At 46.3% G+C, this 15,640-nt stretch overlaps 3 protein-coding genes across 6 annotated transcripts; 1 reads left to right on the forward strand and 2 right to left on the reverse strand.

Moving 5' to 3' along the window:
- Positions 1-1,942: 1,942 nt before the first annotated feature.
- Positions 1,943-5,177, forward strand: LOC127772726 (uncharacterized). Of its 4 annotated transcripts, none has more exons than XM_052298682.1 (4): positions 1,943-2,253; positions 2,504-2,631; positions 2,702-2,906; positions 3,251-5,177. In XM_052298682.1, the coding sequence occupies exons 1-4, from the start codon at positions 2,221-2,223 to the stop codon at positions 3,302-3,304; spliced, it is 420 nt and encodes a 139-aa protein (XP_052154642.1). In that variant the 5' UTR covers positions 1,943-2,220; the 3' UTR covers positions 3,305-5,177. The 4 variants fall into 4 exon arrangements, 2 of the variants coding, with proteins under 2 accessions (XP_052154642.1, XP_052154643.1); XM_052298683.1 differs by having other exon boundaries at positions 2,702-2,780; XR_008017455.1 differs by having other exon boundaries at positions 2,504-4,111; positions 4,211-5,177.
- Positions 5,178-5,811: 634 nt separating this feature from the next.
- LOC127774986 (uncharacterized) lies at positions 5,812-6,860 on the reverse strand. The gene has a single exon (XM_052301284.1). It carries the CDS (start codon positions 6,778-6,780, stop codon positions 5,818-5,820), a length of 963 nt encoding a protein of 320 aa, XP_052157244.1. The 5' UTR covers positions 6,781-6,860; the 3' UTR covers positions 5,812-5,817.
- A 4,873-nt stretch (positions 6,861-11,733) lies between these two features.
- On the reverse strand, positions 11,734-15,225 carry LOC127774182 (uncharacterized). Its single transcript, XM_052300457.1, has 3 exons — positions 15,080-15,225; positions 12,240-13,790; positions 11,734-12,122 (listed from the first exon to the last, which is right to left on the reverse strand). Exons 1-2 carry the CDS (start codon positions 15,223-15,225, stop codon positions 12,995-12,997), a joined length of 942 nt encoding a protein of 313 aa, XP_052156417.1. The 3' UTR covers positions 11,734-12,122; positions 12,240-12,994.
- Between the last annotated feature and the right edge of the window lie 415 nt (positions 15,226-15,640).

Consider the following 15,640-nt stretch of genomic DNA (forward strand, 5'->3'; position numbering starts at 1 on the left):
TTTCGTAAATCAAAAACTTTTACAAATATAACAATTTTGAATAATATCAAAAAATATTGTTTCAAAATTTGACACACAAATGTGATAAATCTAGACAAATGTTGAACAAAAAATGACAAAATTTGGCGAAAAAAAAGAAGGGTCATATAGCAAGCTACAAGTCGTCTGCCTCCTGGCCGGGCCAGTGGGCCGTTGCTGCCGTCAACCCTGGCCGGGCCACCGCCATCGATTCCTCTCCAAGTTGAGTCGCCACCGCCGCCTCCTCCCCACGTTGAGCTGCTGCCGTCGCCCCCTGGCCGGGCCGCCACCGTCACCTCCTCCCCATGCCGAGTCGCCACCGCCGCCTCCTCCCAGCGTCGAGCTGCCACCGTCGTCACCCCTTGGCTGGGCTGCCGCCGTCGCCTCCTCTCCGTGCTGAGCCACTGCCGCCTGACTGGGATGTCGTCGTCGCCTCTTCACTCGCGCAGAGTCGCTGCTGCCGCCTCCAAGCTCCCTGCCCGCCACCACCTTCAAGCCTCCTCTCAGCCGCCACCTAACCCCCTCCCCATCGTCGCCTCTAAGCCTCCTCACCCCCGCCGCCACACCCTCTCCCCATGCAGGGCAGGAGGGGTCTGCGCCGAGGCGCCACCTGCCGATGCCTGCTCACCGCCACCCGCCGACGCCCGCTCATCGCCACCTGCTGCGCTACCCGATGCCGCTGGATGGGGTTTTCGTGAGAGGCTGGAATAGTTTCCCCTATTAGATATTTTCTTTTCTTTCTCTATTTATTTAATACCATAAGTCCAGTCCCACTCACTTCCGTCTAAACCAGGGGCAAACGGTTCTTTCGGTTTAAAAACGTGGGGGCAAAAACGAAAACCCTAAAATGTAGGGGCAAAATCAATATTGGACTTCAAAACAGGGGTAGAAACCTTATGGTGTTTCGAGAATAGTTTCAAAAATTGAATTATCGTTCATGATTCTTATTGGCAATGATGATTCTGATTTCTGAAAGGTGAAAAATGCTCTCCGCAGCCTCCAATTGCCAATTCTTGAACTTCTGAAGGATTTTACACGTCATGTTCTTCTGATTCTTCAGAAGAGGAATAAAGCTGAGGAACACAGGGGTAACTAAGGAAGGAAAACAGAGTATTGTTTACTTCTGAAAACCATGAAGATGAAGGTGAAAAAACAGAGTAATACGATTTTAATGAAACAGAGTACCTCTCCGAGAACATACAGATTTGATGTTGTCATGTTGAGCGTGTGTTTAATCAATTTCGAAATGTTTCAAGATTTTGTGTTTTGATAATAATATTTTCTCTTGTTCTCAACCTTGTCAGCAGCCTTATGGTGTTATAGCATTGTCAGGCCCCAAAGTTCAGAAATGGAAACCATTCAGAGTCACCAGAATTCAGAAAAGTTCACAACATTCTTGTAACAGAGTGAAGTCTGCAAGCATTGTACCAGTTCAGCAATTTAACTTCAAAGACATCTGACGTCCGAGAGGACAAGGAAGAGATGCCATAGAGATAGAGATCGTGCTGCTGGAGTTCTGCCTGGAATAGTTCTTTTCAGTAATCACTGCTATTAATCATTTGTCTCTTACATTTTTGGCGCAAGATTAAAAAATTATGAACAGAGTTTACTTCTGATTAAATGTGATGATACTGTAAACACTTGAAATTATGTTAATGTAATGAAGCAACTATGTATGACAAACACGAAATTTCAAATAGACAGGTTACAATTTTTTCATGAAAACTTTTGTCGATGTTGACAAATAGCGAGGGACCTGAAAAACCGGAAGTATCAGAACTGAAAAACTGGCCGATTGCTTTGCCGTCGGCGAGGCCGAGGCACGTGGAGGTCGCCAACGCCGAGGAGTCGATGGGCCTTACAGTGACGGCATAAATCCGATTGATCTTCGCCCATCTAACAAAATCTCAGCCTGCCTCCGATGCATGGAAGCCCATTAAAAAAAATAGGAATCCACCAACACACATCCACTCCCCACTTGCGCTCCTTGCGGCGCCGTCGTCGGCGGCGCCGCCCCGCCATCGATGGACCTAGCAGCGGCGGGCGATGGTGCGTTTCGTCGCCGTCGTGGGGTCGAGCAGGGAGTGGAAGCGGACCTCCATTGTTAGCGCAATCGTCTCCGAGGTCTCGGGCGACGAGCAGTTCGATCTATTTGTGACCGAGAAATAGGAGCTCGAAAAGCCATGGCGGCGCTGTCGAGCAATGCCCCCAACCCTGGCTCTCTCCGGCCGCAAGGTAGCCTTTCCTTCGACCTGAGCTTATTTCCCTTGGGGCCTTGCTCGATTGTGCTGGACCTCCTTAGATATTCCCATGCATAATCCCTTCTCTCTCTTTCCGCTAAATTGTACTGACTGATCTGCTTGTGCTAGTTGGTACTGCTACTGACGATGTTGGAATACCATAGCTGTAATAATGCCTTAGTTTTGTCATTGAATTAAGCTATTAGTGTGTGGCATCTTCTGCATCTGATGTTCAATTTCCTCAGGTAGCAGCTATCATGTCATCTGATGTTCAGTTTGCAAAAGATGAGGAGAATAAACTTGATGCAAGTCACTTGGCACAAGTGCTGCTAAGCAAGGGATACGAGGAACACTGCAGTCAGCCCAGTACAATGTATAGCCATTTTTTTTTACTGGAATTAGATGTTGGAAGCATGGTCATCTCATCTGGCTAGGATCTACAGGACTCCAATACTGCACATATATGATCCAGGAACCAGCACTGAATCGAAGCAGGCCTCCAATTGTACACTCCTCTCCAAGGTCTCTGGCTGGTTGTCGGGCAACTCCCCCAATCCCGAAACCCTCTCCCTGTTACTCCCCTTCCATTTCAGCTTAAAATGGAAGAACCTGGCGTTACTAGATTGTGCACACGTAATGTTAAATTCGGTAATATCTCATATATAACATAATCCTTTTTCTCTCTGCTGAATACTTGAATTTGGTAATGTTTAAATTACTTCAATATTGATTATTCTGCTGATGCCAACTGGTACTGAACTACTGATCATTTTGGAAGCCATGACTGTTTTTTTTTTTTTGCAAAGATAAAAAATGGCAGGAGCTCTTCCTATTCAATTAAGAAGAATAGAAAGAAGCATACATAGAACTATATATGATCACTTTCCTTAGATACATTCTATCAGGACCCAATTTAGGTACCCATGGAATAGTCTTCTATCTTCTTTGCACTGTCCCTCTCACAATGCATACTACCAATCTTTTTTGGACAGATTGTGGAAGACAATTTGCCATGTATGAATGAAGAATTGACACTGTTTGGCTAAGTGAGTCATAGTCTCATTCTCCATGATACACAAAGCGAGCAAGATGAGTTACATGGCCATCCCATGAGGGATGAGGCCATGACGGTAATGCCTCAGTTTTATTAGTGAATTGAATTAGTGTGGGTACCGGTTCTTCTGCCTGAGATGTTCAGGTTGTTCAGATACTAATAATTATCTTTTTAGTTTACTTACTCACCCTCAATTTGCTTTTATGTTTGTTTAATTATAGATAGTACTTCAGTTTGCAGAAGATGATCAGATCAAACTTGGTGGAAATCACTCAGCACAAGTGCTGCTGACAAGAGAGTAGACAGTAGACAAAATTGTGGCATGGTGCTCTCTTCAGATTGTAGTTAAACAGTTTCCAAGGAATCATACTATTAATCTGATCTTCAGTTTCTTCAGATAACTTTGCTTTCATGTTTGTTTGGTTGTAGATTAATGTCTTAGTTTGCAAAAACTGAGCAGATTAAACTTGGTGGAAGTCACTTGGCACAAGTGCTGCTAGCAAGGGAAACGAGGAACACTAGAGATTTGAGTACCCGCCCAGTACAATTTATAGCCACTGCTGGAATTAGATGTTGGAAGGGTAGTCTTTTGGGTAGGATCCAAAAGACCCCTGCACATATATGATCCTGGAATATGCACGTATAAGCCTCTAGTGGTGCAGTCCTCTCCAAGGTCTCTGGCGTGTTGTCGGGCAATGCCTACGATCCCGAAGTTCTCTGCCTGTTAGTCTCCCTTTCCATCTCGGCTTACCATGGGAGAACCTGGCCTTTAGATTGTGCACTCATAATGCTGAATTCGGTAATATCCTAAACAAAATCAATTTTCTCTCTGTTGAATACGTCAATTCGGTCATGTTTAGATTACTTCAATATTAATTAGTGTACTGATGCCAAATAGTTCTGAACTACTGATCATTTTGGAAGCCACGACTGTTTTTTTCGAAGATAAAAAATGGTAGGTACTCTACCTTTCCATCAAGGCCAAATCATGAGCAAACAATTTGCCATGTATGAATGAAGAATTGACACTATTTGGCTAAATGGATTGTAGTCTCATCCTCCATGATCCACAAAGCAGGCAAGTTAAATTACATAGCCATCCCATGAGGCCATGATGGTAATGCCTTAGTTTTATCAGTGAGATGTTCTTCTGCCTCAGATGTTCAGTTTGCTCAGATACTAATAGCTCTTTTTTTAGTTTACTTACTCACCCTCAATTTGCTTTTATGTTTGTTTAATTATAGATAGTACTTCAGTTTGCAGAAGATGATCAGATCAAACTTGGTGGAAATCACTCAGCACAAGTGCTGCTGACAAGAGAGTAGACAGTAGAAAAACAGGCCAGGCACATATTCCAGAAGTACCCCAGTACAATGTAAAGCAACTGCTGGCTAGGATCAGTAGGACTGCAGCACATATATGATACATCTGCAGAAGTGGAGTTCACACATCTTGCTGGAGTTGGCCTGTACACAAGACGCCTACTAAGTTTTTAGAAAATTGTGATTAATCTGTTTCGAAGGAATCATACTGTTAATGGGTGTGCAGGAATCGTTCTCTTGTTGTATTGGAGCCTGCAAATAGTTGTACATTCTTGGAGATGCCAGCTGTTTTTTTTTTTTTGTACAGTCTTAAGTAATTGTAAATGTAATGTAAGATGTAATTGTCAATATGCATCCTGGTGCCTGGTGACATGAATTAGGGGAGCTGCAGCACTGTTTTGCAGCTGCTAGCATGTTCTGTAAATTGATGCAAGAGAAGTGCCAGGGTTCCAGTGGCACTCATGTTATCTGAAGTGGCTGTTCTATGTTCTCTGAGCTTATATCATGTGTCATCCATTGAGGTCAAAATTCTTTTGTGTTGAGTGATGAACTGATGATGAGTTGTTGCATGTTATCACTTTCAGTCAATAATTCAGTAACAATGGTGCATGGTCATAAGCATTGCTCATGGTGAATCTGAAATTGCTCTATCTGGAGCCTGTTGTCAATTCTTGAAGTAGTGTGACAAATCATTGACCTTCATTAAATGTGCACCATTCAAGAAGTTTTACAAATCAATGAACTGAATAGTAAGGAATATAATCATTGAAGTTGAACAGGTTACAATAATGTTACTTACATTGATTTCAACCAATCGACAGCAATCTCAACTAATAAATCACATGTTTTGCATATGCTTAATTACAATCAGTTATTAGTATCAACTAATGAACGGATAAATACAGGCCGTTCCAGGAGACCAGGACACAACAAGGAAGAGATCAGACATAAAAAAAGTTGATTATTTTATTATTGCAAAATCAATGATTAAATACAACAATGTAACTAATGAATAATGATTAATTTCTATTCTACAATGAATAATTAGCTTTACAGCTGCAACTACAGTACTACACTAAACGTACAACTACAAATCTAATTATCTATCTACAAATCACAGAGATGGGAAAAGTCTTCGACTTTGATTAGAGACTTGGACTCCCATGCCGTTGCTTGTTGCTGTTCAAGCGCTGGATTTCTTCTTCTTGTTGCAGAGGCGCTCGTGCACCACCCCGCGCAGATCATCGTCGATCTTCTCCCAGACGGCGGCCGGCAGCGTGGCGCAATCTGTCCACAGCCCGGGATGCACGTACGCCTGGCGACACAGGGTGTGGGCCACCGAGTTGCCCTCCCGATATATGTGTCGCACCTCGACGTCCGCGAAGCAGCGGAGCAGGTCCAGGATTTCCTCGTGCATCGCCGCCGGGATCCTCGTCTGCGTCTCCTCGCCGCGGATGAGCTGAACCAGTACCAGGTCGTCGCCCTCCACCACGATCCTGTCCACGAAGCACGCCAGCGCGAGCCTCAGCCCCCGGATCATCGCACGGGCCTCCACCACGCCAACCGTCCAGTGCTCCGTGATCTCGGCGAACGCGAGCACCACGCCACCGTCGCAGCCGCGGATCACGCCGCCGATGCTCGCTCGCCGGGATCCGTCGTCATACACGCTGCCATCAAAGTTGAGTTTGCACCACCCCGCCGGTGGCGCCCACCATCTGACGATCACCCGGCTCGGCTGAAACGGCGGCGAGGACGGGGACAGCGGAGTGGAGCAGCGGGTAACCGGTGGTGGCGAAGGAAAGATCGACGGCAAGAAAGCCAAACCACCGCCGCCGCCGCCGCGACCGTCATCAGGGACCCGGAGCCTCCCGCCGTCCACGCACATCCTCTGCCCCTCGACACTGCTCCTCTGCCGCTTTCCGTTCCCCTTCTTGGCCAAGAAGAAGGGCTCGTCGCCGCGGCCGTGATCCGCTAGAAGATTCCGCGGCGGCGAGCTCAGGGAATCCGCGTCGAGGATGACGCCGCCGAGCGGGAGGGGCTGGCCCTGGAGGCGCCGGAGCAGGCAGCGGCCGACGAGCTCGTCGTCGCTGGGATCGAGCTTGAGGCCCGGGAGGAGCCCATCCGCGCCAGCCGCCGCCGCCGCCATCGCCACTGGATCGCCTGAGGATTTCTAGGGTTTTGGTGGAGAGAAAGCGTGGGCGCGTGGGTGAGAGGAGATGATCAGATGAGGAGAGGAAGCGTGCGTGTGGATCGTCTGAGCGAGGCGGGATTTGAACTTATAGAAGGCGGTGACGTCAGCGCGAGTCAGCGTTGTCTGCACGCGCTCTTCCTCCCGCAGGAGCAACGGTTGAGGGTCGTTTAACGTTATTGACTTCGAATTTGGCACTTGTTTCGATTTAGTTCCAAATTCCAAAAATTTGAGCTATCGCTCTATTGCTCATGCTATGTATTTTTACTGCTCATGGTGATTTGGTGATTCCAAAACTATGTGCAGCCTCCAGGTGCAAATCCCTGATTTTTTTTTTTATTTTCTGAAGGATTTTGGCATTTTGCCCATGTCTTGGACTTCTGGAGGATTTACCTGAGGGACATTGGGTTAACTGAATTGAGGAAAGCAGAGTATTGTTTACTTCTGAAAACAGGGGAACTGAAGGGGAAACACAGATAACAGAGAATAGATGATGATTTTCATTTTTAATGGAATATCTCTTCAAGAGTATATAGATTTGATGTTCAGAGTGTGTTCATTTAGTTTCAAAAATATGTCCAGATGTTGTATTTGAGAATAGGCTTTCTTGTTCTCAACATTGTCAGCAGTCTTTCTGTTGTTTTACCCTTGCCAATGCCAGGACCCAATGTTCAGAAATGGAGATATTCAGACATCAGAATTCAGAGAAGTTCAGAAATATTTTTGTAACACAGTGAAAACTGCAGGCATTGTAGTTGTATCGGTTAAGTGATTTCACTTCAAGGACATTCTAGTTGTTGTTATGGCTGGAGTTATTGTCAGTAATCACTGCTTACACTAATCATTTTTTAATAGTTTAGGCGTGAGATGGCCATGTGCATCCACGTTAGGATACAGAGGATGGGCGTTACCCATTATCTAAAAAAAGGAGTGAGATTACAATTCTGAGCGGAGTTTACTTTTGATTTAATGTGATGACGCTGTAAAACACTTATAGGGTTCAATGTAATGAAGCAACTACTTATGGAAAACAAGAAATTTCAAATAGGTAGGTTACAAAATTTCCTGAAAGTTTTATTGACGTTGAGAAATAATGGGGGACCCAAAACCTGAAGTCTCAGGATTTTTTATTTTTCTCACAATAAAATTGTGAACTGTGGTATGTGGATATGAATGTGAAAGTGCTATAATGCTTGAATGTTCATCTGTATAAGCTATCCAATGACTTGGACCCTAAAATCAGTTCACAATGTAATACAAACGTTGAATTATGCATTAGTTTCACATAATAACTGAAGAGGGAGGGGGGACAGAGCATTGCTTACTTCTGAAGACAATGAAACTGAAGGGCCAAAGTTCAGAAATTTGAAGCCATTCACAGTCATCAGAATTCAGAGTTCAGAAAGATTTTTGTAATAGAGTGAAGTCTGCCGGCATTGTACCTGTCTACCTGTTGAGCACTTTCACTTTAATGACATCTGATGAACAAGAAGACAAGGAAGAGATGGCCTAGAGATTATGTGTCTGAAGCTCTTGTCGATAATCACTGTTTATATTAATCATATATTTAATGGTATAGGCGTGAGATTACAATTCATAATAGAACCAATAAATTTTTTCTTAAATTTTTATTGATGTTGACAAATAGCAGGGAATCTGAGCAACCTGAAGTCTTAGGATTTTTTGTTTTCTCACACTAAAAATTTTGAATTGTGGACATGAATGTGAAAGTTCTATAATGCTTAAATATTTTCTATATGAGGTATCCGATGACCTCAGTTTTGTCAGTGAATTGAACTAGTGTCCAGTGAGGATATGGCTTTTTTCTGCTTGGGATGTACAGATTTTTCATATAGTAATAACGTTTTTCTGTCGATTTGCTTACTCTTAATTTGCTTTTATGTTTGTTCAATTGCTTACTGTGCACGCCCGACGATGCTGTGGTGTTCTTCAGGCCTTCGGCTGTGGAAGCTCATGCCATCAAAGGGATTCTGAATGTGTTTGGGGAAGCGACGGGCCTGAAGACAAACTTCTCCAAAAGCGCAATCACGCCGATACAATGCAGCGAGCAACAGCCAACAGCGTGAACTGGTGGAGTCCATCCTTCTGTGTCGTATAGGAGATTTCCCCTATAACATATCTTGGTCTTCCTCTTGCGATCAGGAAGCCAATGAAAGCTGAAATCCAGCCGATCCTCGATAGATTGGCCAAGAAGGTCTGCTCACCAATAGAAAAAGGCGGTCTAGGACTGAAGGATCTGAATCTCTTTGGTCAGGCTCTGAGATTACAGTGGCACGCAAAATCGCTGGAGCAGAAGGAGAGACCATGGACAATGGCAAGTTTTCGACCAGGAAATGATGTTGACACAATCTTTCGATCGGCGGCAGAGTATATCGTCGGTGACGGCACTGATACAGAGTTCTGGACAAGTAATTGGACCAGGAAAGGATGCTTTGCTTGGCGGTGGCCAATCCTGTTCTCATATGTGGGGCGAACCAAATTATCGGTCGCCAACGCCGGTTAGAGGGCTGCAAGGTTCACTGACGAATGAAGCACTGGGTGAATTCTTCCAATTATGGGATGAAGTACAGAATGTCTCTCTGCAGGCGGCGGCTGATGGAATCAAATGGATTGCCCTTACGGCAGCCTCGGCACATGATCTTTTCTTCATGGCAACAGAGGATTGCCCTTATGGCGAGCTGCTGTGGCACTCCAGGGCACCGTCACGCGTCAGATTCTTCATGTGGATTGCGCTGAAAGGCCGGTGCCTCACTGCTGATAATTTGGCCAAGCGAAACTGGCCGCATGATGTTCTATGTCCTTTGTGTCAACGAGAAGATGAAGACTGTCACCACCTGTTCGTGTCCTGCGATTACACGGCTGCAGTCTGGAGGAAAATGAGAGCATGGTGCAACGCAAACTTCACCATACCGGCAGACAAGAACAGATCGTTGGCTGAATGGTGGCTGACTGAGAGACGGCGTTTTCGGACGAGCTACAGGACGGATTTCGATAGCGCTTTCATGCTAATCTGCTGGGTGATTTGGAAAGAACGCAATGCCAGGATTTTTCAGAACGTCTCTAGGACACATGAGTCGCTAGAGGATGACATCACAGAAGAGACAGCTGTTTGGAGAGTAGCCGGGGATTTTCTCCCAATTTGGCGAGTAATCACGTTTGTTGCTGCAGAGGGTTACTCCCTCCCTTCGTACTCTTTCATTTCAGTTTTTAAGCTGGTCTCAATCTTTTGAGACTGGCACCACATCCTTGTGTTGTTGTAACAACATTTTTCTCGCCCAAATCTTAATGAAATTGGTCAGCCAACCATTGGCCGACCCGGCAATATAAATACTACTTCAGTTTGTAATACATAATGAGATATAAAACTTGGTGGAAGTCACACGGAACAAGTGCTGGTAGCAAGAGACACGTGGCAGTAGTTTAGCACATTCTTGGTATTTGATGTAAATCCACTTCTAGTATTTGATGATGGGAGCATAGTCACCTACCTAGGATGCACCAGATTTCTGCTCATATCTGTTTCAACAAGCAGCAAGTGCGCATGACTTCATTTTTGCAATGAATCAGTTTTGAAGGAATCATTCTGTTAGTCTTCAGGACAGACATGTAAATATTATCTAAGATGTACTTGTCAGTACATATCCTACTATCTTGCATAATAATGGGGAAACTGCGGGTCTGTTTTTCAGCTGTTAGCATGTTTGTTCTGTAATTTGATGCAAGAAAAGTGCCAGGGTGAAGTGGCATTCGTCTTATAGGTGGCATTTGGAAACTTCAGTGCAAGTAAGGGGATGTGATTTTTGTTTTATATTTTCAGGGCTCATATCATGTGTCATCCATTAAGTCTAAAATGATTTTGTGACAGGTGATTATAAGCCTTCTGTTGTATGTCAGCACTTCAGTGAATAATTCAGTAACAAGGGTGCATGCTTATAAGCATGGCTCATGGCAACGCTGGAAATTTGAAAGTGCTCTGTTTGGACCCTGTTATCAAATCTTGAATCTTGAAAAATTATATCCATGTTAAGTAAACCTGAAAGATCATAATATACTAGAGTTCCTCATTTTCAATTCAAATAGCACAATGTTGTGCTATCAGGACACTGGGCCACTGAACTAACTAGTACCATATCAGTATTAACAACTGTACTCTGTTGTCTTGCGATTAGCTTAATTATATGCAATTCAACTAATCAACCGGCCATTCCAAGGAATATAAGATTTCAGTGTAACAGTATTTATTAGCATTCAGATAACATAAGCCTACAATAGTGTCAGTTACATTGAATCAACCAATCAACAGCAATCTCAGATAATAAATCACATGTTTTACATACGCTTAATTGCATTCAATTCAACTAATCAACCGGCCATTCCAGGACAAAAGTATAGTACTATATCTCGCTTCTGCTGCAAAGCACAATGTTCAGTGCTGATATCTTCTGGAACTTAACCTGCGGACAGACAGATCAAACAGCTTGTGTCGATGCAGCTGAGCGCATTATCAATGCTATCTGGAAATTCAAAACCAGACAACGCCGGCGCCCCTGAAGATTCGTTCACATTCCTCTGGTTCATATTCATTCATTGCTTCAGGCATCAACCAGTAAGAGGAATAAGAATCATCAGAAATTTTTTATGATGACAAAAGTAGAGTTTCATTCTCGAGAGGCTCCATCAAACACATCGCAAAACCACACCAAGAGAGGTTTCCATTCCAGTGTCCAAGATTGATACAAATTCCATACACCAAAGGCTTCCATTTCAGAACCCAGATTGAAACATACTTCATTTCATACACCAGAAAAGCAGAAAAATACTTCTTCATTAACTTCCAGATTGATACAAATATCATACACCACAAAGGCAAAAAAAGACTTCTTTATTAACTTCCAGATTGATATCTTTCATACACCAGAAAGGTAGAAAAAACGACTTCATTAACATTTCTTCAGAGGCGAATCTAGAGCACGGAGGACCCGAGTGCACACTTAATTTACGCATGTAATAGAAATGTAAATGTAACATATACAATGACAAAAAATGCTTACCAAAATGAAAAATCCGGTAGTACATGTCTACATAGCAATGGGCAAAATACATAATTAAGAATAACCTTGATGAGACGATAATAACCTGTAAAAAAGTGCTAATTAGATGGGGAAAAATTGATGACTTACTTGACATGATTTCAGTACTACTTAAACTCCTGGTCCTCAAGTCCCGCCAAATTCTTTAGACCTTTTCAATAAGCAAAACTATAGCCCCACTTGCAAACCCTAACAATATAATTCAATTTAATATAGGGGAATTGGTAATCAATCAATTGAAACACAATCTTATTGCTTCAAAAGAAATTAATTTGCACCAAAATTGGTCAAGAAATATTTTCATACCATCACAATGCAGAAAAAGGGAGACGTGGAGGGCTTGATGCCTTGATGCCGCAACCTGCAATCAGCGATTCCTGCTCGATGAGGCGTGCTACCCTGCCATGCTGAGCGCCTGAGCGGTTAGCCGGTGGCCAGCGATCATGGCAAGTGGGTGCGCCGTGCAGTGCCTCCGCTCCGCTGCTTCCGGCTTCCGCCGTTCTGCGATTTGGGGGTGTCGGGCTGGGCGTTTTGCGCGAGGCGGCGAGGGACGTGTCGCGGCTTTTCATTTTCCCTTTTTCTTGGGCCTTCATGGGCTGCCTGCATCCTGCTAGGCAGCTGAAGGTGGTGCACATATTTTTTTTTCTAGGGAGTACACAAAAGGTGGAGATTAGATGCTAATAACTAAAAGCTAAATTTTTCCCTGGTGCCTGTGCACTCGGCAAGCTCAACATGGCGTTGCCCCTGCATTTCTTTATCTACTTCCAATAAGATGGAAATCTAAGACACAGGGATTGATAGAATTTGACAGAGTTAACAGTTTCTAAACATCCTACGATTAAAACTGGTTTTTTTACACTCTACTCCGACGATGGCCGCTGATCGAACTCTTCCAACGCCGGCTGCATTTTCTCCACCCTTGCCTCGTCTGATCAAACTCTTCCAACACCAACTGCACCTTCTCCACCCTTGCCACCTGCAAACAACTGATAGACAAGAAGCAGCAAAAGAAAATACATTATGTAAATATAATTGAACCTGTGGATGCAGATATCGTGGTCCTAGTTGGCGACGACAGATGGCGGCGGCAGGGAGGCCCGGACGCGGCGGCGGCCATCCTCCGCTTCTCCCTCCACAGCTTCCGCCGCCGTCCTCTTCCTGCCAGCACCGCCGCCGCCGCATCTCCCGCTTGGCCGCGGCCCTCGCTCCAGGACACGACAGAACCAGTCGAACTGGTCGGCACGGACGAACAGGCGGTAATCGACGGCAATAAGGAAGCGCCGTTCGAGGCCGGCCATCTCCCTCGCGCGGATCGCGGCGTCCGAGCTGGTCTCGAACACCACGGTCCACCTCGTCGGGAGCCTGTAGATGGGCCCGCCGAACTTGGTGCCCACGAAGATCGCGACGGCGACGAGTCGGTGCGCGGTGGACGGGTCGATGAGGATCCCCGCCTCCCGCGCGGCGCCGCTGCGTATGAACCGGATCAGGTAGATCCCGGCGAGAACGTAGCACACGCCCTGGATCTCGATCACATGGCGGACGCTCTCCTGCTGGATGAAGGTGTGGATGCGCTCAAGGAACTCACCGATCCGGACGGTGGGCGTCGCGCCGCCGCGGAAGGCGCGGATGAGGTCGGAGTCGGCGTCGGCGTCGGCGGCGGTGGCGTGGCAGAGGGCTTCGGCCTCCACGAGCGCGGCGAGGAGGGAAAGGGATCGAGGGATCCCGCGCTCGTCGTCGCGGAGGACGGTGTGATCGCCGTCGTCGGGTGCCACGGCGTCTGCAGCGGCCAAGGTGGCAGAAGGGTCTCGCGGAAAGGGACGGATCAAGATTGCTAGGGTTTGGCGCGCGGGAGGGGATTAGGGTTTCAAGCTGGAGGATTTGATAGAAGAGAGGACGATCGTGCGCATACAATACTTTTATAATGGGCCTCCCGGTCCGGCACGACCCGAGATCGGTATGGCCCAGGCACAACCCAATAAGTCGGCCGGTCGGGCCATGCCGGGTTGGCCCGAAGGCACGGGAATGTGGCAGCCTATCGTGCTTTTTTTTTTTGAAATAAGTCTATTTTACGTCCTCTTTTAGGTTGTGACTGATCGACTCATCGCCTGTTCGTCCGCTTCGTCTTGGTACCCCGCTGGCCGCCTACGCGGCTATGCCCTAACCTACGACTGCAAGCTAGAGAGGCAGAGAGACTGCGCGAGGCTACTGGCTACGCGTCATGCTCGGCGAGTCGGCGGCAGCCGGCAGCCGGTTGCAACCAGCGACTCAGCGAGGCAGTCAGCTGCGAGCGGCCGGATGACGCCCTCTCCGTGAATCCGTTCAGTTCAGTACTGCGACTGTGAGGTACCCAATTGCTCCTCTTGGAATCTCTGATGTATGCCAAGTATATATGTTTAAATTTTGGGATTTAAATTCTACTCCCCAATTGCTCCTCTTCTGAAATTACTTATTAATTTCTAAATTCACAGTGAAATCATGTTGCCTAAAAAACACGCATCTGGAAGTGAGAAAAGAAAAAGAAGAAAAGAATAGAGGAATTGATAAAATCACAAAGTGGAGCTATTACCGTAATGTCTCGAGAAAGATTAAATGGTTTGGTAACTTTATGCATCTAGAAGAATTTATTAGATGAAATTGATATAGATGCCATTGTCAATGATTTCACATCATTAAATGTTAGAAGAAAATTTTAAGGTAAGATATATAACTTGTTTGATAATAATGTTTTTTTATGCATTGCATTTATTTGAAACATTGTTATATTATTAGTGTTGTATTAAAGGGCCTATCCTTTTAGCTTTGCTCCAGGCCAGTAAACTGACAGGACTGGGCCTAGACGCCAATCCGTGTGCTGCCGAGCTCCATTACTGCCGCCGTTCTCGGCCTCCGAGCCCTCAAGCCCCATCTCCTCGTCGCCGGCCGGGAGAGGAGTGGCACTGGCGAGCTCTCGCGCCGCCACCGAGCTCGCTGGCCAACGAGAGTGAGAGGGCGGCGTGGGAGAGGTGAGAGTTGGTCATGGTGGAGCTCGAGTTGCCAGCCACTGACGACGTAGTTGTCGCTAGCCTTCGTCTAGATCCAGGCAGCGCCGTCGAGCTTTAGCCCAGACCTCGCTCCTCCTCGACGCCTGAGAGGAGAGAGACGCTAACGGTGGCAACCGAGCTCCCGTGTCACTCTTGTCGAGCTCGTCGTTGCCTTCCGCCACTGCCTCGGCCTCCTCAACCCCCGCCGTGTCCCAAGCCTTCTTGGCTGCTGCCTCCGCGAGGATTGAGGAGGGGCACCGTGGAGCTGTCATCACCCCCCCTTCTGCTGCTTGCGCGCCGCCGAGCTCGTCGTTGAGCCACCGCCTCAGCCTCCTCGATCCGTTGCCGCGTCCCAGCCTCCTTGGCCACTGCCGCCGCAGCAAGGAGAGAGGAGGGGCACAGCGGAGCTGCCGTGGAGGTCGGTGAGCCGTCGGCTGGAGCTCGTTTGCTGCCGGCGGCCGTCGGTGGACTGAGGAGGCAGCTGGCGGATTGAGGAGAGTGGAGTGGAGATATTTTATATTTGTTTCTAGAATTTAGGGTGTGTGAGCGCGCTGAAATTTGTACATTATGTTAATTGAAAACACATTAGAAGATGACAAGGGCTGGTATGAAAAGTTGAAAACACTCCGCTGTGAGAGAGGAGGTGTGATCTCATATCTCAGTCTACATGGCATATGAGGATCCTCA

Source organism: Oryza glaberrima, chromosome 5 (assembly GCF_000147395.1).
Source record: "Oryza glaberrima chromosome 5, OglaRS2, whole genome shotgun sequence".
Lineage (NCBI taxonomy): Eukaryota > Viridiplantae > Streptophyta > Magnoliopsida > Poales > Poaceae > Oryza > Oryza glaberrima.

Coding starts and splice junctions, on each gene's coding strand:
- LOC127772726 (XM_052298682.1), top strand. CDS start 2,221: ATGCCCCCAACCCTGGCTCTCTCCGGCCGCAAG. Junction 2,254..2,503: donor TGGCTCTCTCCGGCCGCAAG/GTAGCCTTTCCT, acceptor CAATTTCCTCAG/GTAGCAGCTATCATGTCATC. Junction 2,632..2,701: donor TGCAGTCAGCCCAGTACAAT/GTATAGCCATTT, acceptor TAGGATCTACAG/GACTCCAATACTGCACATAT.
- LOC127774182 (XM_052300457.1), bottom strand. CDS start 15,225: ATGACAGCTCCACGGTGCCCCTCCTCAATCCTCGCGGAGGCAGCAGCC. Junction 13,791..15,079: donor ACGGGAGCTCGGTTGCCACC/GTTAGCGTCTCT, acceptor CTTGAAACCCTA/ATCCCCTCCCGCGCGCCAAA.
- LOC127774986 (XM_052301284.1), bottom strand. CDS start 6,780: ATGGCGGCGGCGGCGGCTGGCGCGGATGGGCTCCTCCCGGGCCTCAAG.